The sequence below is a fragment of the Dipodomys merriami genome, unplaced genomic scaffold, assembly GCF_024711535.1.
Source record: "Dipodomys merriami isolate MVZ:Mamm:240054 unplaced genomic scaffold, mDipMer1.0.p SCAF_28, whole genome shotgun sequence".
In the NCBI taxonomy this organism is placed as follows: domain Eukaryota; kingdom Metazoa; phylum Chordata; class Mammalia; order Rodentia; family Heteromyidae; genus Dipodomys; species Dipodomys merriami.
In genome coordinates, this window is record NW_027204270.1 from 1,293,974 (window position 1) to 1,318,138 (window position 24,165).

Here is a 24,165-nt window from a genome sequence, read left to right on the forward strand (position 1 = left end):
CCACATTCGTGGGTGATCTGTGGCAGCCAGAGAAACAAGCTTTGTCTGTCTCTGAGATATCACCTGCAGGGCAGTGAAGTGAAGCAGACAGAGCAGGTTTATTTGAATGTGAAAAAAAAAAACCCAGCAAATGTCTGTGTGCTGTCTGAAGCTGCGCTTTTATTGCTTTCAGGTGTCTAATGATGATTTGCCTTGCTGTATGTCGCCAGACTGCCTGCCTGCCTTCTTTCCTTCCTTCCTTCCCTCCCTCCCTCCCTTCCTTTTTCCTTCCTTCCCTCCTTCCCTTCCTTCTTCCTTCCTTCCTTCCTTCCTTCCTTCCTTCCTTCCTTCCTTCCTTCCTTCCTTCCTTCCTTCTTTCCTTCCTTCTTCTCTCTTTATTCCTTCTTCCTTCGTTTCTTTCTTTTCTTCTTTCTGCCGTTACTGGTTTTGAACTCAGGACCTAACTCTGGCCTTTTTCTCTCTCTCTCTCTTTGTGCTAGTACTAGGGGCTGAATTCAGGGTCTGGGCACTTTCCCAGAGCTTTTTTGCTCAAGGCTGGAGCTGTACCACTTGAACCATAGCTCCACTTCTGGCTTTTTGGTGATTATTAGAGATAAGAGTCTTAGGACTTCTTGCCTGGGCTGGCTTTGAACTACAATCCCCAGATCTCAGCCTCCTGAGTAGCTAGGATTATACGTGTGAGCCACCAGTGCCTGACTAAGATGTGACTTGTTATTCCAGGGTCTTTGACAATTCTATTTGTAGTGTCATTTTGGCTGCATTTCCTGCTTTTTGGCCTACTGGTGGTGTCTGATAGAATGGTAGATACTGTGAGCTGGCTTTTGACAACGTGGATTTCTTTTTTCCTCTAGAGCGCGTTGAACTTTGTTCCCGTGTGGGTGTCAGTGCGGGGTGTTCACTTTAATCTCTTCCTCTCTGGCTTTTCCTTATCTTTCTAGGACAGGCTGGTGTCTCACTAGGGACTGGCCTTCCTGGGGACCCACTGGGTCCCACGTGCCTGCTCGGTGCCTCCCCTGGCTGCGAATGCTCCTGGTCCCGTGGGGTCTGCGCTCCCAGGGCTGCTGTTCAGGGACTGTAGCAGGATCTTTCACAGGCCCAGCCACTGGGCCCAGACCCAGGACCTCTCCGCCCTCTCTCCGAGGCCAGAGCCGCTCCTCTCGGAAGTCCCGTCCTTCCTCAAACTCTGCAAAGACCTTCCGGCTCCGGGCTTATCATTAGCCCAGTGAGACTGTGGAGACCTGCTCGGTTCTCTCTCTCCGTTTGGGCCTCAGGCAAAGATGGATCAAGCAGACAGCTCATTAACTCTTGACTATTCTCTTGTGATCACGATTCGGTGTTGCTCAAGTTTGGAAAAGCAGTTGATTCGCATGTGTTCAGCATTCAGGGTGCAGCTTCTGGGCAGCCACACCGCGGGGAGGAAGGAACACAGTAGCCAGTTCTCTTTTTATTGGTATGCATTTGCCTATGTGAGACAGGGCCTCACCTCGGTAGATAGCCCAGGATGGCTTTGAACTCGTGACGTTCCTGATTCAGTCTCCTGGATCAGGGGTTAGGTGGACAGGGACTAGAGGCAGAGGCCTTGGGCCTGCTGCTCAGCCTGGGGTCACACAGAGCCAGGGCGAGGCTGGCTGAGAAGGCAGAAGGGTAAGAAGAAGCCCTGGGTCCCTCCAGTATCCATCCTTGCCCCTTCAGGACAGAACTCAAGTAGTTGGTTCTGTAAACCCGGTCACACTCCTTCCCTCCCTCCCTAAAAGAAGAAAGGGGAAATATTACAGGGGACTTCCAGGCTGTCCTGCGGGGAGATGGGTGCTGACACAACAAGGCAGGCGGCCAGCAAGAGGTACCAGCTGTCCTCAGGGTAGCTAGGCTGTGTGTGTGTGTGTGTGTGTGTGTGTGTGTGTGTGTGTGTACATACGTGTACATGTATGCATGCACAAGCTTAGGCTCCTAAGCTGACGTGGACTGAGAGAGGCCCAGCCTTGGAGCAGGGGTCTGTGACCCAGTTGATCCAACCTTAGTTTCCATCTGCCCTGGGGATGCACCCAGAATGCCCTCCACAGCTCTCTCCTGGCCCACCAGAGTACCAGCGGGAGGAAGCCCACGGGGGTCTCTGGGCTCCAGTTCTGGCTGGGACTGGAGGAGGGACCAGGTGGGTTGCAGGGCACATGGGTACCGGATGTAGAGACCCAAGACCATGGGTCTCCCTCTACCCACCTGTGGATTTGAGACAGGGATCCAGGTAGGGTCTCAGGTAAGACCTCAGCTCTCTGGAGAGTCTAATCAATCTCTGCCAATGACCGTGGGCCTGGGCTGAGATGAGGGACTGACAGCCAACACAGTCAACGTGTTGACAGTCAAGTGACCTGGATCTGGCCTCCTGTATCTCATCTTGTCAGTGTTCAGTGTCTTTGAAACAACCTGGCTGGTGGTGAGTGTAAGATATTAAGAGATGGATGAATGAATGAGTGAATTAATGAATGAGTGACTGAGTGTGTGAGCAAGGAGCTGAGGGAGGGGCTGAGGGGCTGAATGGGCAAGCGACTGAATGAATGAGTGGCCAGTGGCTGTGGACTGGGCCAGGCGTCCGCCCCTTCTCCCTGTGCACACAGACAACAAACACTGTCACCTGGAAGGCTTGCATTTCTTTCCACCTCGGCCATCTCTTTGTGGTTACTTCTGATGCACATGTCAGATTGGTTTAATAGGTAATAAAATGGCATTTTTCTTTCTGCTTTAACACAGAAGTCTTCAACACAATGTAATAAAGGTTATATGTTTAAGAATCATATTTTCGTTCTCTTTAAGTATATGAACAAGCAGTTACCATTCAATGTGTCAGTGTGTGTTGAGCGATCTCACCCTCTATTTTCCCCCCATTCATTCCAACCCAATCCCTCCCTGGACGCACTATTTTCTTTACCTTTAGCCTTACACTGTCCCGTATGCTACAGTCCTCATAAAAAGAATAAAAGAGAAAAAAAGAGTAAGAAAAGAGCAACTTTCTTCCTCTGCCTTTAGTTATTTGCCCAAATACTACGTGTGCTCTGGGACCTGAGCAAGGATATCTTAGAGACACCCTGTCATTGGACACTGTGTTCAAAATGGACTATACAAGTTGTGGTTGAGGATGGGAGAGAAAACCTGGGAGAGAGCGAGAGAAGGGGTGACGTTGTCCAAAATGAAACTCTACTCATGTATGCTGGCAAGAGACAAATGCGTGCCCACGGCAGTATTTACATTGCCCCATATAACGATTCAGCCCAGGTATCGACAGAGAATAGATTAAAAAATAGACTAGAAACACAATGGAGTGTTGAGGGACAAGTACATGGGGTTAAGTCAAGTCAACTGCTTGTTTTCTTCCATCCATGGCTCTGCTAGAAAGCTAGATACTTGGAAGGCAGACTAGGGAAGCTCACCTGTTAAAGGCAATGTAGGCCAAAAGTTTTCAAGAGTCAGCCAGTGAAAAGCTGGACAAGGCGAATCACACCTGTCACCTCAGCTGCACAACAAGTGTAAATAGGGGTGCCCGGTGAGTCCCATGGCTGAAGCAAGACCCTGTTCAAAAAGGGAAGGTACAGAGGCCAGGCTCACCTGTTTAGCATGTACAAGACCTGAATTAAAAGAAAAAAACCAGTACTGCATCCCAAAAACCCAAAGAAAACCAGGAAGAGGCGGGGAGAGTCAGAAGGGCAGGTGAGCGTGGTTCACACATGCTCTGTTCGTCTATAGAAATGCCACTGGGAGTCTCATTATTTTGTCCAATTTTGTTTGAACAAAACTATGAAATTAAAGGAAAGAAATGTACTCTTTGCCTGACTTACATAACTGTAACCCCTCTGTACATCACCTTTATAATAACAATAACAAGTTTTTAAAAAAAGATACCCTTGGAAAACAAACACTTGGGGAAAATGACTCCTCCTGGCACAAGGCATGTCTAAAACACTGATCTCGAGGATAGACACCAGACTTAAAGGAAGCAGGGGGTAGAATTCATCCCTTGAGGAGATGCGCAGAGATCGGTGACCCACGTGGCGTTGACCCAGCAGTGTAAGCCAGAATGAGAGAATGTACCAGGCATCAGACCAGATGTGATCACTAGCCCTCGGCTAACCCAGCTGAGGCTGAGCCAAACTCCAGCTTCCTTTCTCACCATAGATACGTGATGGTAAGCACTCGCTGCACCTGTTAGCCTGTGTGCTGGCACCAAGGTTTGAGTTGTGTGCTGTCTGTCTGTCTAGTAAACTTTCTTGGTCTCTGCCTTGATGTGTCCTCAGGGTTTTTTTTTTTTTTTCTGGCAGTATTAAAAGCTTGGTACCCAAGGGCCAGGTAGAGAGTCTTCTCCTTTGGAGACTTTCTTTCTAGAGGGTCACTGGTCACCGGAGGATCTTGGTAACAGCCGTTAAGCCACTGCACCTGGTGAGCATGATAACCAGACCCTATGGTGCTGCCAGGGCAGAGCACAGAGCTGTGAGAGCAGGCACAGGGCGGGCTGCCTCAGAGTCCGAGGCCTGGCTATCTAGTTGGATGAAGCCCAGGAAAGGCTCTGGTCTCTCCTGCTGATCTGACTGGGTCTCGGCTGGGGAGGGGAGCTGCTGTCCGCGCCCATGAGGCTCAGCCCTGCTCCCCATTCTCTTTTACTTTCAGTTTTGATTGCTGTGACTTTCTGAGTCCCAGAATGGAGACAGGCCCTGCTGGTGGGGCTCCTGAGCCTGTGAGACCCTGATCAATGGCATGGAGGCCTGGCCAGAATGGGGGTCTACCCCCCAGAGCTGGGCCCCCGCGGCCAGCGTCCTGAGACTGGTGAGTCCGGCCCTCTGCTGGAATGCCTCTGAGCTCTGACTCCCTCCCCTCCTCAGGCCCTGCCCTGTACGCACCCCAGGTGGCACAGAGCTTTGTCCTGGGGCCGGCCAGTGCCCTGGTGCTGTCCAGCTCTCAGGCAGGAGTCTGCCTTCCAGGATTGGCACAGGATGTGGCCCCGCGGGGCTCTTGGTGGAGGCTCTGAGGAGTTGTGCCCTTGGGCGCTGGTGTCTCCTTGCTGCCTGTCTTGGCTGAGAAGTACCGAGTGTGCCAGGGAGAGGGGTTCCGAGGGAGCTGGGGCTGGGTGGAGATGGGACCTCCTCCCTGGGGGGCTTTCCTGCTGCCCTGGGTGGGTGGCCTGAGGTCCCTGGTGGCCACCCACGGTGGGGCCACCCAGGTCCTGGCTGGGCTGGGCTCTTCTGCCTCTGCTGGGACACGGCCAGCCCTGGGGGTTCTGCTGGCCCGCCGAGGGGGACCATGAGCTCCCAGGGCAACCTAGAAGGGCCTCGGGCCGCTCTTACCCTCCAGCGTAGCTTCCTCTCCTCGCAGGGGCTGTGTCTCCTCCTCCTGGGCTGCCGGCAGCATGTCCTGGCCCAGCACCTGTGCCCCGAGGAGGAGTATCCAGTGGGCACCGAGTGCTGCCCGAAGTGCAACAAAGGTAGGGGCCCCGGGGGGCACATGTGGGGGGAAGAGGGCCCCGGGGGACACATGAAGGGGGTAAAGGCAGATCATCTTGCCCGGTTCTACCCTGAGCATTGTGTGTCCTCTGGGCCCTCCACCCTGGGAAGCCCAAAGCCCCTGTGCCTAGGGACACAGACAGCCAAGGAGCCCTGAGAACAGAGCCACTGTGTCCAGGAACCTTCAGCCCAGGGGGACTTGGCTGCGCCGTGCAGAGTGGGGCAGGGCGGAGGGCGGCCAGAATGACCAGCAGCTGGGGCTGGGGTGGGGCAGGAGCCGCAGGGCGGCAGGGCCTGAGCAGAGCCTGGGTGTCCTCGGGAGGTCCAGCTTCAGGACTACAGCCCTGGGGGATGGGGGCGTGGCTCAGATGGTGGAGTGCCAGCCGACGAGCAAAAGCGGCAGATTTGGAGCAGTTCCGGCTCTCAGGAGAAAAGAAAAGAAAAGAAAAAAAAAAGAAAAAGAACAAACCCCCAAACCCAGACCCCAAAGCAGACTCCGCTGTGGAAGGCAGCGGGGCCTGTGCTCGGGGAAGGCGCTCGGGCAGCCCGCCGACCTTGCGGCTGGGGTGGTACCTGTGGGAGCCCAGGCTGGTTCCTGCAGATCTGCCCCGCCTGGCTGCAGGTTACCATGTGAAGCAAGTCTGCAGCGAGCTGACAGGCACCGTGTGCATGGCCTGCCCCCCGGGGACGTTCACGGCCCACCCCAACGGCCTGAGCCAGTGTCTGCCCTGCCGACAATGTGAACCAGGTAGGCTGCCACCCTGGCAGCCCGCATGCCCGCCTCCTCCCAGAGGCTCCCCTGCACCCCACCTGTCCCTGTCACCTGGGCCCCCAGAGCCCAGGGATCCCTGCTGAGGGGCAGGCCGGCCCTCCTGCCCCTTGGAGGGCCATCTTGGGGCCCTGGCTCCTGAGGGCCCAGCCCCACTGGCTTGTACCCCACCTCTGCCTCATCTGCTAGGTGACCTGGGTCGCTGATGTCAGCCTCTCATACCTGTTTTTCTGCCTGTGGATGGGTCTAGGTGGAGGCGGGTATCCACTGGGGACCAGCTGTCTCTCTTTCCTCCCCTCTAGATGTGGGTCCCCATGTGGCCCCAGGAGGGAGTTGGCACAGCTGTCTGGGTGTGGGCAGAGGAGAGGCTGGCCCTGGAGAAGTGGGGAGAGCAGGCTGCCCAGGCGGCCAGCAGCTCCTACCCCACCATGGCTGGGCCCCGCCTAAGGCACTGTCCCCCACACGAGGCCCGCTCAGACTCTGTCTCACTCCTGAAAAGGCAGGGCGGGAGACCCATGGCTCCCCAGACAGGAGACCTAGGTGGGGGGGGGAGGGGAGCATGCACCACTGCTGAGTACACTGCGGGTTGGATCCTCCTTCCAGGAATGGGAGGGGACAGAGGAACTGGAGACCTGATTCAGCCTGGGCTCCCCCCTTCCCCCCTTCCCCCCTTCCCCCTCCCCTTCTCCCAGTGCTCTACCTGCAGAAGCAGCCCAGCGGAGTGCTGGGGAGCAGGTCTGAGTCCCTGGGCATGGGGAGGTATCTGGGTGGCTGAGGCTGTAATCCACCCCTTCACCCCTGCCTCCCCTCCCTCCTGCTTGACCCTCAAGCCACGGCCAGCCTTACTGTCTCCTGTCCGGGGAAGCCCTGTCTGCCTAGGCTGACTGCACTATGAGAGGACCGGGGTGGTCTTGGTCCAGTCACTCCCCCATCTGCCCCAGCAGAAGGCAGGCAGGCTCTCCTACCAACCCCTGCCACCCAACTGCCTGGTCCACACCAGGGAGGTTAGGCTGAGGGGCGCGAGTGCCAGGGAGGCCTGGGCTGGACCACAGGCTGAGGGGCGCGTGCACCAGGGAGACCTGGGCTGGACCACAGGCTGAGGGCGCGTGCGCCAGGGAGACCTGGGCTGGACCACAGGCTGAGGGGTGCGTGCACCAGGGAGGCCTGGGCTGGACCACCAGGCTGAGGGCGCATGCGCCAGGGAGGCCTGGGCTGGACCACAGGCTGAGGGCGCGTGCGCCAGGGAGGCCTGGGCTGGACCACAGGCTGAGGGGTGCGTGCACCAGGGAGGCCTGGGCTGGACCACCAGGCTGAGGGGCACATGCGCCAGGGAGGCTTGGGCTGGACCACAGGCTGAGGGGCGCGTGCACCAGGAGGTCTGGCTGTATCTCTCTTGGGGCCCTGCTCGGCCTGCAGAGCTGACTCAGAACAGAATTCTCTGTATCCCATGGGGCCATTCTGAGACAAGGGCCTCAATTTCCCCGTAAGTCCAGCTGCCCTCCCAAGGAACCTACTCAACTCCTAGCCAGCCTTCTGCCACAGCGTCTCCTCCGTGAGACTCGGGCACTGTGTTTGGCAGCTCTGGGCACTGCCGCTTGGCTAAGCTGGGGGGAGGTCTGGGAGGGGCTCCGGGCGGGGCAGGGTCAGGCCTGGAAACTCAGCTTCATGGGAGTTGACCCTGCTGCCCAGCCCTCCCTAGCCCCCAGGCTGAGCCCTTCCTCAACCAGAAAGTTATCCAACGCACCCCTCCAGTTGAAGGAGACCCCCCATCACCCAGCAGCCTTCTCTGAGCCTCTCAGTCCTTATCTTGGGTCCCAGACATGGGCTTGGTGACCGAGCAGACGTGCCTCAGCACGCAGGACACGGTGTGCCGCTGCAGCCAGGGCCACTTCTGCCAGGATGGAGACGGCGCGCCGTGTGTCGCCTGCTTGTCACACAGCACCTGCCACCCAGGCCAGAGCGTGCTCCAGAGAGGTGAGCGGAGGGTGGCGGGGGCCCCACCCCAAGCCACCCTGGTCCCCAGAGCCCCAGACACCCTGACGCGATGGTCACGTGAGGGCCAGCCCCAGAGCTACCCATCCCAGCCCTCACCAGGCCACCGGAGAGGAAGGACGGAGGGGAGGGACAGCGGAGGGCAGGAGGAGGAGGGACTGGGGAGGAGGACGAGGAGAGGAGAGAATGGACAGGGTGGGCGGAGGAGGCCAGGCGCTCTGGAAGGGCTGCCGTGTGGTCAGCTCTTGTGTTCTCCCACTTCGCTCCACGACTCCGGGCAGGGCGGGCCCGGGGTGGGTGGGAGGGGCCTGGGGTCCCCACTCAGGTCCTCTCGAGTGTGAAGTGTTGAGTTCCGCTCCTGCCCAGTGCCTGCCACGCGCTCAGGGAGCAGAGCTGGCAGGACCCTGCCTCTCCGTGTCTAGGGTAGTTTGGGACCCCCAGCCCCACCCTCTGGAGCATTCTGAGGGGTGGCCTACCCCCCCCCCCACATTCCTCCCACGACCCATGGAGCAGCTCCCTCCTCTACCTCTCAGGCACTGACAAGCAGGACACAGTGTGTGCTGACTGCCAGCCCGGCACCTTCTCGCCGAATGGGACACTAGAACAATGTCTGCCTTGGACCAAGTAGGTGGTGCCGGGGCATCCCAGACTGTGCCCTGGAGCGGGGGGGGGGGGGGGAGGGGCTCCTGCTCCCCTGGGAGACGAATGCCCTCCCTTGTAGCTGATGCACCCCCTGAACCCCCCCCCCCCGGTCTCAGATGTCAGGTCAGCAGCGTGGGGAAGCCTGTGTGGGCAGGCAGCTGGCCACTACAGCCACAATGAAGCCGCAACACCCGCCTGCAAACTCCTCTCCTGGAGGCAGCAGGATGTGCCTCGAGCACTCCCGCAGGGAGGACTTCCAGGCCCTCCTCCTGCTGCGCGTGGGGCGGGGAGGAGGAGGGGGCTCCACTGCTACAGATGGAAAGAGGCTATGTGGATCTCAAAGTGAAGATCCCGCTCCTTGTGTTTCCTTCAAATGCCTCTCCCACTGCAGCGCTGATCTGAGTGCTCAGACCTCTGAAGAGGAGCCTGGTGCCCTGGTAGAGCTGGGGTGGTTAGGCCGGGCTGCTTCCCCACCACTCTGGCCTCTGTCACTTCTGTCCTCTCTGCTGGCTGCTGTCACGTTCATGTCCAGGTTCGGCCGTTATCCCTTGGCCCTCGGCCCTCTCCCCCGTTCTCTCATGCTATGTCTCCATTGCCCCTGCTTTGTCCCTCTTAGTCTCGCTGTTCTTCTTTCCTTCCTTCTTTGAGTGTCTCCATATAGGGCTTGGAAGGAGCGAGACCCAAGTCCCTTCCCAGAGCTGTTGTCCGGCCACTCTCCCGAGCCCCCAGAGCAGGGCTCTCTGTGGTCTGAAGGAGCAAAGTCTTGAGCCCTCTGTATCCCATGGGGCCATTCTGAGACAAGGGCCTCAATTTCCCGCCCGGTGCCCATATCCCCTGGCTCCTCTCTCCTAGGTGCAGTACATGGATGGAGAAGGAAGCGGTGCCTGGGACCAACAGAACCGACGTCACTTGCTCCTTCAAGGGGAGCAAGGGCTTTGTCCTGCTTTTGACCGTTCTCATCCTGGCTCTGCTGGCTCTGGTCGTGCTATCAATCTACATACTGAAGAAAAGACTCAGGCAAGCCAGCCAGCCAGCCCCGCCCCCCATGGCCTCAGGCCCCGCCCACGGCTTAGCAGACCCCAGCTCCACACGCTCACCGCTTACCGAGGAGGCGGCCGCCTGGCCTGCGTGCTGGCTGGGAGCCCCCGGCCCTCTCTGCAGCAGTCTCTGCTGCCTGGTGAGGTGGAGCTCTGGTCTTGCCCACGGCCCAGGTGTCTGGTGGCTTCCATGGAAGGATGGCAAAGTGGGGGCCTTGACCGTTCCTGGTGTGGACGCAACTCCCATCAGCCTCTGGCCCTGCGGGAGGGCCGGCAGGCCTCCGTGGACAAGGCTGGGGCCCCACAGAGAGGGCCAGGGGCCTGGGTTCGTTGTCTACGGCACGGTCCTTGGGGTGCCTGCGTTGTGTGGCGGGCACTGGAGCTGGAGGCAGGCCAGCCGTGGCTCACGCATGACGGCCAGGCAGCTGGGAGGGCGGGCGTGCCCCTCCACACAGGGCCTCCTGGGGATGCTAGCCACAGGAGCCACCCCACGCCTCCGGGAAGTTCAGCAGCTAGCCGGGAACTTGGGTCCACCGTGTTTAGGTCCCATCAGTTCCTCTGAGCCCCTCTCCTGAGGCGGGTGTCTTTGTATTACAGGACTTCGGGCTCTCGTGATGTTATCTAACCAGGTATCATTGTTTGTCTACTGTGCCTCCTACGGTTGCTGTCCTGGGGTGTTTGCGTGGGGGGTAGGTGACCCAGGAAGTTGAGGGCCTGGGCGCTGAGTCTGCAGTCAAGCTGAGAACAGCAAAATGGCTCAGAGAACCGCAAGGCCCATGGCCTGAGTCTGGAAGGCAGGTTCCCCCTCCCCCTCTTCCTCCTCTCCTCTTCTTCTTTTATTGTAAAGACGAGGTACAGAGGGGTTACAGTTATTTGAGTAAGGCAATGAGAACACTTCCTCTCGTGGAAGGCAGGTTTTTATTCTGGATTTATCTGGCAGCAGAATAGATGAGATGAAGCCAATGAATCTCCCGTCTCGGAAGCCCCGCCAGCCACACCCGCCGCACGGGAGAGAGCCGTGGTTGGATCGACAGCCTGTGTGACCTGTAGGACAGCGCCCGCTGGACACCATGTGAGAATGGCGCCCATCCTGGGCCAGTCCCAGCTTCCCACAGCAGGAAGTATGAGTCACCACACACCTCCCCGTCCACCGAATGGGCCCCGGCACTGTGAGGACAGAGGGACAGCTGCTCCAGGCCCACGACCCTGCTTCCCGGGCCTCCCCGGCAGCCAGAACTGCCTGACCCAGCCCCAGCTTTCTGCCGGTCCTGGTTCTGGTGAGACTTGGAGATCAGGCCTGCAGGTCATGGTTGGGGTTCAACGTCCCTGTCAATGGTCTGCGCTGAGCGATGCCTAGGGGACGTGTCCAGGGAGGACCCACACGAGGGCAGGGCGAGGGCTGGAAGACCCACCCTGGCTGCAGGAGGGACCGGCATGGAGCCGCTCAAAGATGCTCCAGACAGGACTCAGATGGGATGAACTCGAGAGCGAAAGCTTGTGAGGGCGGCCAGCTCATTTCTTCCCCAGCAAATGTGGCTATTGTCTTGGATTCCAGCTTTGTCAGGCTTTCAATTTAACAGACAGGTACTTTAGTTTTTTATGGTTTTTTTTTTTTTTGTGCCAGTCCTGGGGCTTGAACTCGGGGCCTGGTCTCTGTCTCTGAGCTGCTTCAGCAGCTGCTTCAGCTCCTTCCTTCCTTCTTTTAAAGACATCTTATTAGGGCTGGGAATGTGGCTCAGTGGCAGAGTGCTTGCCTAGCATACATGAAGCCCTGGGTTCCATTCCACAGTACCACGTATACAGAAAAGGGAGGAAATGGCACTGTGACTCAAGTGGTAGAGTGCTAGCCTTGAGCAAAAGAAGCTCAGGAACAGTGCCCAGGCTCTGAGTTCAAGCCCCAGGGCTGGCAAAAAACCAAAAACATTATTTTTAAGGTGTATAGAGGGGTCACCATTTCAGATAATGAGTTCAATTCCTTTTGACATTGTTAGTGAAATGAGCCCCTTCCCATAGCTTAGTCCACTCCTTCCCCTCTCCACAGCTTAGCATGCTCCCTTCCTAAGCAACACCAGGCCCATGTAGTATAGGCAGTAAGTAATCAACTTTACCTCTACCTTGGGATGGCACTCTTCTGGGGCAGCTACCACCATCTAAGGCAGCAAGAGCCCCTTAGAGTGACCTTCAGGTCTGGGCAGCTGCAGGGCCCCTTATCTACTATTTGGGCAGCAGCCATCCATCCTAGTCTACCATGATGAAGCCCCTGGCCCGCACATCCACACCGGGGTCTCGGCCTCCTAGCCCCTTCTAGCCCCTCCTAGACCTCCTAGGCTATATAGGTCCCCTCAGACAAGAGCCGGTGCTTCCTCTCACTTCTCTCTTGTGAGAAGGGATCTTGACGGGCCCCTTTCCAGGCAATAAATCTTTCTTTGTTCTCTGTACCTGGATGTCTACGTGGCTCTCTGGCAGTCTATTAATCTTAATTTTGCTAAGAGACATTGTCCCCACTTCCTTTATTTTCCCTCATTTTGTCCCTGAGCTTCTTAGATGCTCAAGGCTAGTTAGGCTCCACTTTCACTTTGGCTTTTTTGAAGAGTTTATTGGAGGTAAGAGTCTCAGCCAGGCTGGCTTTGAACTGTGATACACAGACCTGTTTCCCCTTTTTTTTGTTGGTTGGTTGTGGGGCTTGAACTCTGGGTCTGAGCGCTGTCCCTCGGCTCTTCAGTTCAAGGCTAGCGCTCTACCACTTGAGCCACAGCACCACTTTTAGTTTTCTGAGTGTTTTATTGGAGATAAGAGTCTCACGGACTTTACTGCCCGGGATGGCTTTGAAGCTCGATCCTCAGATCTCAGCCTCCTGTGTGGTTAGGATTACAGGTGTGAGCCACTGGTGCCCAGTGCTTTTTTTTTTTTTGTTCTGGTCCTCATTACTAGGCAAGTACTCCACAACACAGCCACACCTCCACTTTTCACCGTTGTCATTTTATTCATTTGAAATAAAATCTTTTTTTGTCGGTCGTGGGGCCTGAACTCTGGGCCTGGGCGCTGCCCCTCAGCTCTTCAGCTCAAGGCTAGTGCTCTACCACTTGAGCCATAAGTGCCACTTCCGGCTTTTTCTGCTTATGTGGTGCTGAGGAATGGAAACCAGGTCCTCATGCATGCAAGGCAAGCACTCCACCACTGAGCTAACTCCTGCCCCTGAAATAAAAATCTGTTGCTGTAAGGTCTGCATAGGGACAGCTCCCTACCTCTTGGCTCAGTTTCTGCCCAGTATCTGTTACCTAGGTAACTGGAAGACCTGGAAGCAATCACCTTCCCACCTTCCCCTCCTGCTAGGACCCATCCTGGACCACCTCTGGTCACCTGCCTCCCATCTGACCTTAGGAGGGTCCCAGACCTTGAGGTCACAGAATCCACAACTTTCCCCCACCTGGCCACACCTCTTCCTGTTCCTGGCCTAGATAAGTCCTGGCCCAGGGGCGGGTCGCCCCTTTCTTTCCAGCCATGCCTCTCCACCATGCACGGCAGGGGCAGTTCGGTCAATAAACGTCTTTACCTGCCTGAATAAGGCGTGGTGTTCTCTTCATTGGCTACCTAAGGAAACCTACCTAGTTAATGTACTTCACAGTTGCTACTTCAGTTTGGATGTTGCTTTAGAAGTTTATATCTCTCATTATCTACTATCCATCACCTACCTCCTCTCCACCATCTACTACCCATCTACTGCTTACCTACTACCAGTATCTATCTATCTATCTGTCCATCACCTCCTATCCAAATCTGTGGAGCCTGGAGAAAGAATGGCTAGTGGTTCAGGGAGTCCCATGAGGAGACAGAGGTTGCTAGACTGTGTATGTTGTCTGCAAGAATCCTGTTCTACATATAGGGATTCACATAGATTGAGAACAGAGCCTGGAATAAGAGACCGTCAGAGCGAGGAACTGGGAGCTATAGGAAGGGACTTTCAGTCATGTGAATGGTTCACTTCAGACTGGAAATCTGACCAGTGTCGGGCGCCTACTCACCCATATGGGCCCCCCTGGACCTGACTTCTAAGCAACCCAGATCTGTTTTTCCTATGACTTTCCCAAGGAACTATAAAGACAATGCCATTAGAGTGGAAGGTGGCACTTATGGCCTGTCAGCTATGCCAGGAATGTGCCTGGCAGGCTTTCTACAGCTTGAGATAAATAAGGTAAACTTTGGCTTGGATGAAATCATTTTTGTCCTGACCATTTGTGTGTGTGTGTGTGTGGTGTGTGTATGTATGTGTTCCAGTCCTGGGGCTTGAACTTAGAGCCTGGGCACTGTCTGTTAGCTTTTTTGCCCAAGGTTGGAACTCTACCACTTGAGCCACACTTCCACTTCTGGCTTTTTGCTGCTAGAGATGAGTCAAATGGACTTTCCTGCCCAGGCTGGTTTTGAACCCTGATCCTTAGGCCTCAGCCTCTGTAGTAGCTAGGATGACAGGTGTGAGCCACTGGTGTCTGGCTCTATTTCCTAAATGTCCCTGCTGGCTCAGATGATGGGATCCTGTAGTTGTCAGCAATCCAGGTCGTGTTCTTCCTGTAAACTGCACTCTGCCCAGTTGTCACTCTGTCTGACTCTGTCTTAGATGTGATGGCATCTCACATCTGGTTTTCATACACTGGGCCCCGGCTGTTCTGGATCATCACCGAATAATGGAGCTCCAAAGAATTAAGGCAACATCTGACTGGAAGGCAGTTTGTCCTGCGCAGCGGCACAGAGCTTGTCTTTCTTGGGCGCTGGAGGATGAGTGGACTGCAGACCTGAGGGCAGGAGCAGCGCAGCCCTGAGCAGCTGCCTTCCTCTTGGTGCTTCCCTCCCCTGTAGTGGCAGCACAGGCTCCTTCCACAGTGCTCATGCGGGGCGCATCAGGAAGCTGGCTGCACTCAAGTGCATCTTGAATTGCGGTGCAGCTGAGGGGAACGGTGCTTCCGGCTGGAAGTAGTCAGGCTCTTGAAAGGTCCGGCCTGGAGCCCTGCTGGTTTCCAGAGCGCGCCCTCAAGATCATGCCCACCGGCGCTTTGTGTGAGGTGCACTTGGAACCCACGGGCTCTCCCGGGTTCTGCAGTCAGCAGCTCATGGCAGGACCCGTTCCCCAGGCCTGCTGCTGTGTTCTGAGGGATTGACATCTCGGGGAGAGCCTGCCTCTGGGGAGAGCAATTCTTAGACACAGTAAACAGTCACACTATAATCTGCGTGCAAGTCAATTAACCTGCGGAGTCCCCCCTCCTCCTCAATGGGCCCTCACATTTCAGGTGATCCTCAGCCCCAGTTACCCCGGAGCAGTAGCAGACAGCCTGGGACAGCCCCCTGCACCCAGGGCCCCCCAAACCTGCCAAGCCTTGGCCCACCCTGCCTGGCCTGGCCTTTCCCACAGAAACCACAACAAACCTCTCACTGAGGTCTTCACCCTCACCTGCCCCCACTCCTGTCCCCTGACCAACCCTGGTGTTTCCCCATGTGAGCCTCAGGTGTGGGGACAAAGACAGGGCTCTGGGGGCCTCTGAGTAGCAAGCCAGTCTTTCTGCACCTTACTTCCAGGCCAGAGTCACAACAGGACAGGCCACAGGACCGGAAAACCAGGTCTAGAGGCAGGTGGACAGTCCTTGTCCTTTCTGCCCGCAGATAAAACCAGAACGAAGACCTTCTTTCCAGGCTACCATCCCAGCCCATGGCCTGGTGGTTCTGTTGTCTGGCTGGGAGAGCCCCCTCCCCCCAAAGTTCCGGGACATCAGTGGTGTGTGTGTGTGTGTGTGAACAAATGAGTGAAAGAGAGCAGGGACAAATGAGTGCCCTGGAGGATAAGTAGCACCTGGGTCACACAGACTGTCATACAAAGTCACTCACGTTAGGGGAGGACCAGGTCGTATTAGGGTTACTAATATTAGGGAAAGGGAGGCCCAAAGAGGCAGCGAGCCGTCTGCAGATGTAGCAGGCTAAGCGAGTGACTCAGGGATGGCAAAAAGATAAGAAGTGTTTGAGTGAGGCCTGCAGAATCCTTCGGCAGCCTTTTTCACACCCTGGGGACAGGGTATGGCTTTCTCTCAGTGTCCAGAGGGCATCTTTCATGGTCATTTTATCTTCAACTTTCGAGAAGCAGAAAGGAGGGCCTAGTGTGGTCCTAAATGCCTGTAACCCCAGCGACTTGGCAGGCAGAGGTAGGGTTTTGGTTGCAGGCTGACCCGGGCGGAAGTTCAAGATCCTACAGGTCAGCCCACAAGATGGCAGGTGGGGCAGGAGGAAGGAGGGAGGAGAAGGGAGGAGGGAGGGGAGAAGGGGGGAGGGGGAGGGAGGAGGGAGAGGGAGGGGAGAGGCGGAGGCGGGAGGGGGAGGGAGGAGGGGGGGAAGAGGGGGAGAGAGGGGAGAGGCGGAGGGAGGGGGGAAGGGAGGGGAGAGGCGGAGGGAGGGGGGAAGGGAGGGGGAGAGGCGGAGGCGGGAGGGGGAGGGAGGGGAGAGGCGGAGGCGGGAGGCGGGGGTGGGGGGGTGGGGGGGGAGGAGGGAGGAGGCAGGGGGAGGGGGAGGGAGGGGAGAGGCGGAGGGAGGGGGGAAGGGAGGGGAGAGGCGGAGGGAGGGGGGAAGGGAGGGGAGAGGCGGAGGCGGGAGGGGGAGGGAGGGGGGGAGGAGGGGGAGGGAGGGGAGAGGCGGAGGCAGGAGGCGGGGGGAGGAGGGAGGAGGCGGGGGAGGGGAAGGGAGGGGGGGAGGAGGGGGAGGGAGGGGAGAGGCGGAGGCAGGAGGCGGGGGGAGGAGGGAGGAGGCGGGGGAGGGGGAGGGAGGGGAGAGGCGGAGGCAGGAGGCGGGGGGGGGAGGGGGAGGAGGGGGAGCTACACCTTCGCACATTTAAGGGCGAATACTCGGATTTGCCTACTTCTTAACCAAGTACAACGTACAGACAGACAGATATCTCGCGTAGGACGGGGCTGGGGCTCTGACGCTGGGGCCCGGACACCGGCGGCCCAGGCCCGGACGGCGGAGCCCAAGGCCACCCCACGCCCGGGGCCCGGCCGCGTCCCTCCGCATCACACCGGCGACGACGCGCTGTGCGCGCAGGCGCACGAATGCGGAAGTGCGCAGCCCACTTCCTTCCCAGGCGGAGGGCGGGATTAGGAAACGAGTCCCGGGCCGTGGCGCGGTCAACTTCGGGGCGGAGTCGAGGGGCAGAGGCGGAGCTAAGTGGAAGGGGCGTGGCCGAGGCGTGGCTAAGAGCTCCGGAGCCCCTGGGATGGGGGCGTGGCAGGAGGGGGCGTGGCCGGCGGCGGGGGCGGGCCCTGGACGAGCCGCGCACGGACCGCGGACCGGCCGTCGGGGCCGGGGAGCGGCTCCCGCGGCCGTGAGCGCCCTGGACCTCGCCCGGGTGGGCGCGTGTGTCCTGAAGCACGCGGGGACTGGGGAGGCGAGGCCGGGCGGTGCCGGGCCGGGGAGCTGCGGAGCCTGTGGCGGGAGCAGGCGTGCGTGCGTGGTGGCCGGGCTGCGGCGCCTCGGCCGCGCGGTGTGCCGCGGGACCGCGCGGGACCTCAGCGGCCAGGGCGCGCGCCTGGTGGCGGTGGGGCCCGAGGCGCGGGGCCTGCGGAGGTTCCTGGGCGGCCCGACCCGCGGGGGTGGGGGGGCTGGGTCAGGGCCGGCCCCGGGCCGCGCCCGCGCCGGGCTCCCGGCCCTCCTGGTCTGGGCGGGCTGCCAGGGGCCCTGGTGACCCGGGACTGTGGCTTTTCTTTCCAGAGCTCTACCTGGATGGGAGCAAGCAGCTCTACAAAGAGTGGGGCTTCAAGGGGTGAGTGTGTGTGTGGGGGGCAGCATGGGCATGGCGCCGGACGATGGCCTCTGCTTCTTACTCCTCATCACCCTCTGCTCCCCTGTCCACCGCGTCTTCCCCAGGGAAGCCAGTGCGGGCGTCATCGGCAGCTCCTGCCAGCCCCCCACCGGAGGCCCCTAACAGGCTTCTCATCCAGGCCTTCTCTCAGCAGCTATAGTCTACTCTTAGCAGACCAGAGTACTGTCTAAGCCTTCTGGAAATCATAGGCTGCCCGCTGTGATTGGCAGCGCCAGCTGGGCCAGATCTCTGGTTCCACTCGGCCCAGGGCCTGGTTCCCATACCCTGCCTCCTTTGCCCGTCCCTAGGCCAGCAGCCAGTACCCAGGTGGGGAGCCCCGAGACTCCAGGAACCCCTCCTGGCGGACTAGCTGCATGCTGAGATGCATGGGTGGAACAGGGCCTGATCTGGAACTGGTCTGTGGCATGGTGAAGACTGGGAGCAGGCACTGGGACTGGGCTCCACTCCAGTCTGGACTAGGGGAACTGGTGTTTCTGCAGGTACAATATCTTGAGTATTCTGCCAGCCGCCCTGGGAAAGCCCGTGCGTGATGTGCCTGCCAAGGTTTGTAGTCCCCAAGGCCATACAGGATTGGAGTGGTGGGAGCCTCTGAAGGCTTTTCTCTGTGGCCAACCTTGGCCCTGGCCCTCTCCACACAGGCCAAGGCGGTTGGTATCCAGAGGAACCTATCTGGGGACCTTCTGCAGAGTGGAGGGCTGCTGGTGGTCAGCAAAGGTGTGTTGGAGTAGGGGTTGGGGGCTGTGGCCTCAGCGGGAAGGCTTGCTGAACGTGGCAGCCATGCCCTGTTCTCTCTCGCTGGCACGCTCGCTCCCTCACAACTCCTTTGTGCTATGACCTAAGTGCTGGCTGGGGGCACATCTCCCATCTTGGTAATTGGGTGGGGGTCAGGGCATGCAGGGCCACTGGGCTCAGCTGGCCAGATTGTCTTCCTCCTCTTGGCACTGGGGTGCAAAGCACAGGCCAGCTTTCAGGGTGCCCTGACCGCCTGCCTGCTGTCACAGGTGGTGGCAAGGTGCTGCTGTACTTCATCCAGAAGTCTCCAGGTGACTGTGTCCCCCAGGAGAGCATCCTGCAGGCCCTGGCATCTCTGCAGAGGTCTGTGCCAGCCAGCCACCCCTGGTGAGCTGAGACCTCGGGGAGAACCTGCTTCCCCTCTCCCTGGAGGACCACCACTACCTGGGCCGGAATGTGGCGTGGTGTGGCGTGGCCTGGCGTGGCGTGGCATGGCCACACACTGAGCTGTAGCCTCTTGGGATCCATGTAATTTTGTGCTCAGTGGTTGCCGGGGGATGTAGCTGTTATTGCGGCTGTTCTCCAGAGGGAGACTAGGCTGCGGAGGACTGAAGGGCAGGGATCCTAGCGGGCTGGCACCACAGGCGTCTCCTTTGTGGGTGTCAGGATGCGGAGGGGGCTGCAGGGCAGGGAGGGCTGAGGGGTTGTGTTTTGTCCCAGGTGTACCTGCCCGGCGGGGGGCGGGGAGGGGAAGTGGCCTGGGGCCCTGTGTCTGGCCTGTCCTTGTCTTTATATGTGAGTGTGTGTGGGTGTGTGTGTGGGGGCACTACTCTTGGCCCCTGAGGAGTGTGGCCAGGCTGATGAGGCTCCCTCTGCCCTTAGTGTGATGGGGACGGGTGTACATGGTGACCTCGGCTGACCCGGTGCTGGGAGCTGGAAGAACCTCCTGGAACCACTGGGCCCATGCTGGACCTCGCCAGACCCTCAAGCAACAGAGCCATTAAAGAGCCCTGAGAACACGTTTTCACTGCTTCTGCGCCTCTCAGCCCGACCCGTGCGCCCCTCCAAGCCCAGGCCCCGACCCCTGGGCCCCTCCACACCCAGGCCCCGACCTGTGTGCCCCTCCATGCCCCAGTGTCTCAGCCCCCTCCCATGTGTCCCTCCATGCCCCAGTGTCTCCCCTCAGCCCCCTCTCGTGCACCCCTCCACGCCCCAGTGTCTCAGCCCCCCCCTGTGCCCCTCCACGCCCCAGTGTCTCAGCCCCTTCCCATGCACCCCTCCATGCCCCAGTGTCTCAGCCCCTTCCCATGCGCCCCTCCACACCCCAGTGTCTCAGCCCCCTCCCGTGCACCCCTCCACGCCCCAGTGTCTCAGCCCCTTCCCATGCGCCCCTCCACACCCCAGTGTCTCAGCCCCCTCCCGTGCACCCCTCCACGCCCCAGTGTCTCAGCCCCTTCCCATGCACCCCTCCATGCCCCAGTGTCTCAGCCCCTTCCCATGCGCCCCTCCACTCCCCAGTGTCTCAGCCCCCCCCGTGTGCCCCTCCATGCCCCAGTGTCTCAGCCCCCTCCCATGCGCCCCTCCATGCCCCAGTGTCTCCCCTCAGCCCCCTCCTGTGTGCCCCTCCACGCCCCAGTGTCTCAGCCCCCTCCCATGCACCCCTCCACGCCCCAGTGTCTCAGCCCCTTCCTGTGCCCCTCCACGCCCCAGTGTCTCAGCCCCCCCGTGTGCCCCTCCACACCCCAGTGTCTCAGCCCCCCCTGTGTGCCCCTCCATGCCCCAGTGTCTCAGCCCCTTCCTGTGCACCCCTCCACGCCCCAGTGTCTCAGCCCCCTCCCGTGCACCCCTCCACACCCCAGTGTCTCCCCTCAGCCCCCTCCCATGCACCCCTCCATGCCCCAGTGTCTCAGCCCCCCCGTGCCCCTCCATGCCCCAGTGTCTCAGCCCCCCCGTGCCCCTCCACGCCCCAGTGTCTCAGCCCCTTCCTGTGCACCCCTCCACGCCCTGGTGTCTCCCCTCAGCCCCCTCCCGAGTGTCCCTCCATGCCCCAGTTTCTCAGCCCCCTCCCATGCGCCCCTCTACACCCCAGTGTCTCAGCCCCCTCCCATGCGCCCCTCTACACCCCAGTGTCTCAGCCCCCTCCCGTGCGCCCCTCCACACCCCAGTGTCTCAGCCCCCTCCCATGCGCCCCTCCACACCCCAGTGTCTCAGCCCCCTCCCATGCGCCCCTCCACACCCCAGTGTCTCCCCTCAGCCCCTCCCGGGCGCCCCTCCACGCCCCGGTATCTCAGCCCCCCCGTGTGCCCCTCCACACCCCCGTGCCTCAGCCCCCTCCCATGCACCCCTCCACACCCCCGTGCCTCAGCCCCCTCCCGTGCGCCCCTCCATGCCCCAGTGTCTCAGCCCCTTCCTGTGTACCCCTCCACGCCCCAGTGTCTCAGCCCCCTCCCGTGTGCCCCTCCACTCCCGTGCTGCTGTCTGGGAGGGGAGGTGAGGGGCTGCCTTTCTGCCCCATTCAGTCTTCAGGCCTCTGACCGTGGAGTACTGGGAACAGCCCTGTTATTTTTTCCAAGGTGACCTCTGGCCTTGGCCACACCTCTGAGGGCAGAGGCCAGCTGAGGTTGGGGAGAGGGGGCTTTGCTCAGGCTCAGCCTGGGCGGCAGAAGGGGGAGGGGGCAGGCACCCCTGCTCGCATGCAGGGGAGCTTGTTGGGTTTTTGGGGAGGTTGTGACTCGCCTTGGAGCTCAGGAACTGCTCCCTGGCCACAGGCCCTTTTCTGGGCAGAGCACTGCCATCTGTGGCTTCATGGGATGGCTGGCAGCGCAGAGCTCTGGTTCTGTGGAGTCCGAATCCCCAGCCACCTTTTCTTGGGTCCTAGGAGACGCCCGCAGAGCTGCTCCCCCACCTTGGCTGCCCTGTCTCAAGGACTCTGTCCTCTGAGCGGGTCTGACAGCCACCTCACGCTTTCTGGGCGTACTTGTCCAAGCCTGGCTGACCACAGGCTCCTCCTCAGTGGCCTCGCACCCCCCTTCACCCCTGCCACCCTGTCACTGCAGCAGTCTGAGCCTCTGGCTGAAACTCCAGGTCCCTGGCCATACTGCCAGGCCCCCTGGGCAGCTGCTGACCACAGCTCCCTGAGTCGGTGCGCTGTGGCCTCAGTGGGATCACCAGTACCAGGACTGAGGGAGGTGTCAGAAGGCCCTCCCTGTCGTTCCGTTCTTTCCAGCCAGGCCCTCCCCCCCCAGCCAGGGTTTCTGCCAGCTCACTGCCCGCCCGCCCTGTGTGCTGTGCCCTCCTCTTGAACAAACAAGGCTACTTTCTTTGGAAGCGTTTACTTAGTTCAAGTCTGAAGCTGTGGACAGTTGAGGAGAATACACTTTGGAGAGTGGGTGGAAGACATTTAGCCACGTCTATAGGGCTGTGCTGGGCGCTGGTCCTGGCGACTCGGGGGCGCCGGGCCGGGCACCGCAGGGCACCGCGCATCCCTGGCCCCGGCCAGCGGCTCGCTCCGGGCAGGCTCCAAGGGCGGGTGGGTGGGCTCGGTGGCCGCCAGGCGCGGGGGCACCGTGCAGGCATGGACGCCTCGGGGCGGCGAGTGGACGTGGGCCGCACAGCGCGGCTGCACCTTGGTTACCAGATGCGGCATCGCTCTTTGGGGTGCATGGGGGTGTCCTGGGCACACTGGAACGCTTCTGCAAAGGCAGCCAGATTCTGTAGCGAGCCCAGCACCCTGCGGACAGGTGGTAGCGGGAGAGGTGTAAGAGGCCTGGGGCGGGGTGAAGTTGTTGGGGGGGGATTACGGGTGCCAGGGTGCAGGAGGCTTGCCTGTACTTCAGGGGACTGTGGACATCAGTCTTGATGGATTGGACAGCAAACTCAGGCCGGTAGGACCCGCACCACACCTGTGGACGCACGAGGGGTGTTGGCTGGGGGGCTGTAGGGGTGGAGCCTCTGGAAAGGGTGCCCTGTGGCTATAGCAGGGCCGCCCTGGCCCCGGCTTCCCTTTCTGCGGAGGAGATGGGAGAGCCAGCCGCTCCTTCCTTGTCTCTTTCCGCTCCGCCGCTGCGGACCTCTGCTGCCTCACCTCAGCCCACGGCTCCTCCAGCAAGCCTGCAGGCCCACTGGCTCTGGTTCTGTGGGCTCGCCCCTCCGCATCCCTGCCGGCACCCCGCGGCGGGGTGGGGGCCCTCTGGAGGCAGATGGCCGGGGAGCCCCGGGAGCCCCGACGGCCCGTGGACCAGCACTGGGTGTCTACCTGAGCATAGTTGATGAAGAAAAGCTGGTTGTACGTCAGCTCCAGCCCCGGCAGCAGCTGGTCCTTGCCTCCTTCTGCCATCCACTTTAGGTAAGCCTGCGGCACCCGAGGGGGACTGGGCTTGCCAGCGGTCTCAAGTCACCGGGCCCCATGCAGAACGGGGGTCTGGCCCCAGGATCCGTCCCCCAGCTCAGGGTCCCCCGGGACGGCATGGGGCACCTGACACCTCATCAGCCTTCTGAGCAGTTCCACAGGTGGGGCGGGGCGGGCAGGACGGGGGAGGGGGCAGGGAGGGGCGGAGCCTTGGCCAAGCCCCACAGTGCACTTCTGCAGTGAAGGCTGTGGGCTCAGGACTTCTGGCTGGGCAGGCGTTAGTCCCCACCCCTTTATCACACTTGGAGATACAGGTTGCTTCTGTCACAAACTAACTGGGTTACATGTGGGTGCCTGCCACGGCCAGGAGGCTGTGCAGGCTCTCCAGGGCCTCCGGCTGGGCACAGCCTCTGCCCAGGGCAAGGCCTCCCTCCTTGGGCCCACCTTGTACGCCTGCCGCACGCCGCCATTGTCTGCGATGTTTTCCCCCAGGGTGCTGAATCCATTGATCTGCGCGGGAGACACAGGCTGGGGGGGGGGGCCTGGGCTCTGCTCCCTTCCTTCCACTGTGGTTCCCGTGGGGAACCACTTCCTGACTGCTGGCGGGTGGCACGCTTACGTTCTGGTCATCTGCCAGGTCCCAGGAGAAGTTTCCGTACTGATAGATCATGCACTCCGACTGCTCCCGGAAGTGCTGGGCAGAGAAGTTACTCCACCAATCCAGCATGTTGCCATTCTTGTCAAAATTCCGGCCTGCGCAGAGACAAGACGGAAGTCCCCAGCGGAGGCCACCCCTGTGCCTGGCAGCCCCCTGGGCCTCCTCAGCGAATGCCAGCACCAGGAGCCCAGAGCCTGGGCGGAGACAGCTGTGAATGGCATCTGTAGGCTTGTGGGGGGGCTCCCCCGTCCTCCCCAAGAGGGAGGCCTTCCCCGTGACCCTGCCCAAGCCCCCGAGACACCCCTGGAGCCTCCGAGACACTGGAACATCCAACCTTCCTGCATCGACGGTGAGGGAGCACAGGGCCCTAGAAGTGCCAACCGGGGGGGGGGCAGAGACCCTGGGGGGCATGGCGGCAGGTCCTCACAGAGATGGAGGGAGGCCAGGCCCGCCTGTGCCTTGCAGGGGGAAAATCAGGCATCAGGAGCCCTGGTTCTGCCCCTGTGTTCTTCCTCCGTGCCTTAGGGGCTTCTCCAGACAGCTCCAGGGCCATTCCAGAGGTGTGGCCGCCACAGCTGGGGGGTGGCTGTCCTCCTGTACCCTGGCCTCTGTTCCCATCTGAGCCACGAGGAGGGCGTCGCTTGGGTCACAGGGACCC

At 60.1% G+C, this 24,165-nt stretch overlaps 3 protein-coding genes across 6 annotated transcripts in view; 2 read left to right on the forward strand and 1 right to left on the reverse strand.

The window, feature by feature from the left end:
- Nucleotides 1-4,632: 4,632 nt before the first annotated feature.
- Nucleotides 4,633-12,358, forward strand: Tnfrsf14 (TNF receptor superfamily member 14). Of its 2 annotated transcripts, none has more exons than XM_070037163.1 (8): nt 4,633-4,806; nt 5,353-5,461; nt 6,103-6,228; nt 8,068-8,223; nt 8,775-8,865; nt 9,736-9,900; nt 10,518-10,549; nt 10,864-12,358. In XM_070037163.1, the coding sequence occupies exons 1-7, from the start codon at nt 4,738-4,740 to the stop codon at nt 10,543-10,545; spliced, it is 744 nt and encodes a 247-aa protein (XP_069893264.1). In that variant the 5' UTR covers nt 4,633-4,737; the 3' UTR covers nt 10,546-10,549; nt 10,864-12,358. The 2 variants fall into 2 exon arrangements, with proteins under 2 accessions (XP_069893264.1, XP_069893263.1); XM_070037162.1 differs by having other exon boundaries at nt 4,634-4,806; nt 10,861-12,358.
- A 4,805-nt stretch (nt 12,359-17,163) lies between these two features.
- Nucleotides 17,164-19,743, forward strand: Prxl2b (peroxiredoxin like 2B). The gene is given in 8 exon segments (XM_070037943.1): nt 17,164-17,334; nt 17,337-17,387; nt 17,389-17,539; nt 17,658-17,709; nt 18,249-18,312; nt 18,408-18,483; nt 18,771-18,888; nt 19,384-19,743. Coding segments are annotated over 8 exon segments (720 nt in total). The 3' UTR covers nt 19,421-19,743.
- A 2,091-nt stretch (nt 19,744-21,834) lies between these two features.
- Nucleotides 21,835-24,165, reverse strand: part of Mmel1 (membrane metalloendopeptidase like 1) — a 39,062-nt gene continuing 36,731 nt past the window's right edge. For all 3 annotated transcript variants that reach the window (XM_070036933.1, XM_070036932.1, XM_070036931.1), the window contains 5 exons: nt 23,469-23,602; nt 23,294-23,359; nt 22,757-22,852; nt 22,327-22,403; nt 21,835-22,231 (listed from right to left, as the gene is read on the reverse strand). In XM_070036933.1, coding sequence (XP_069893034.1) covers nt 22,132-22,231; nt 22,327-22,403; nt 22,757-22,852; nt 23,294-23,359; nt 23,469-23,602 — 473 coding nt within the window. In that variant the 3' untranslated portion in view covers nt 21,835-22,131. The remainder of the gene's footprint in view (nt 22,232-22,326; nt 22,404-22,756; nt 22,853-23,293; nt 23,360-23,468; nt 23,603-24,165) is intronic.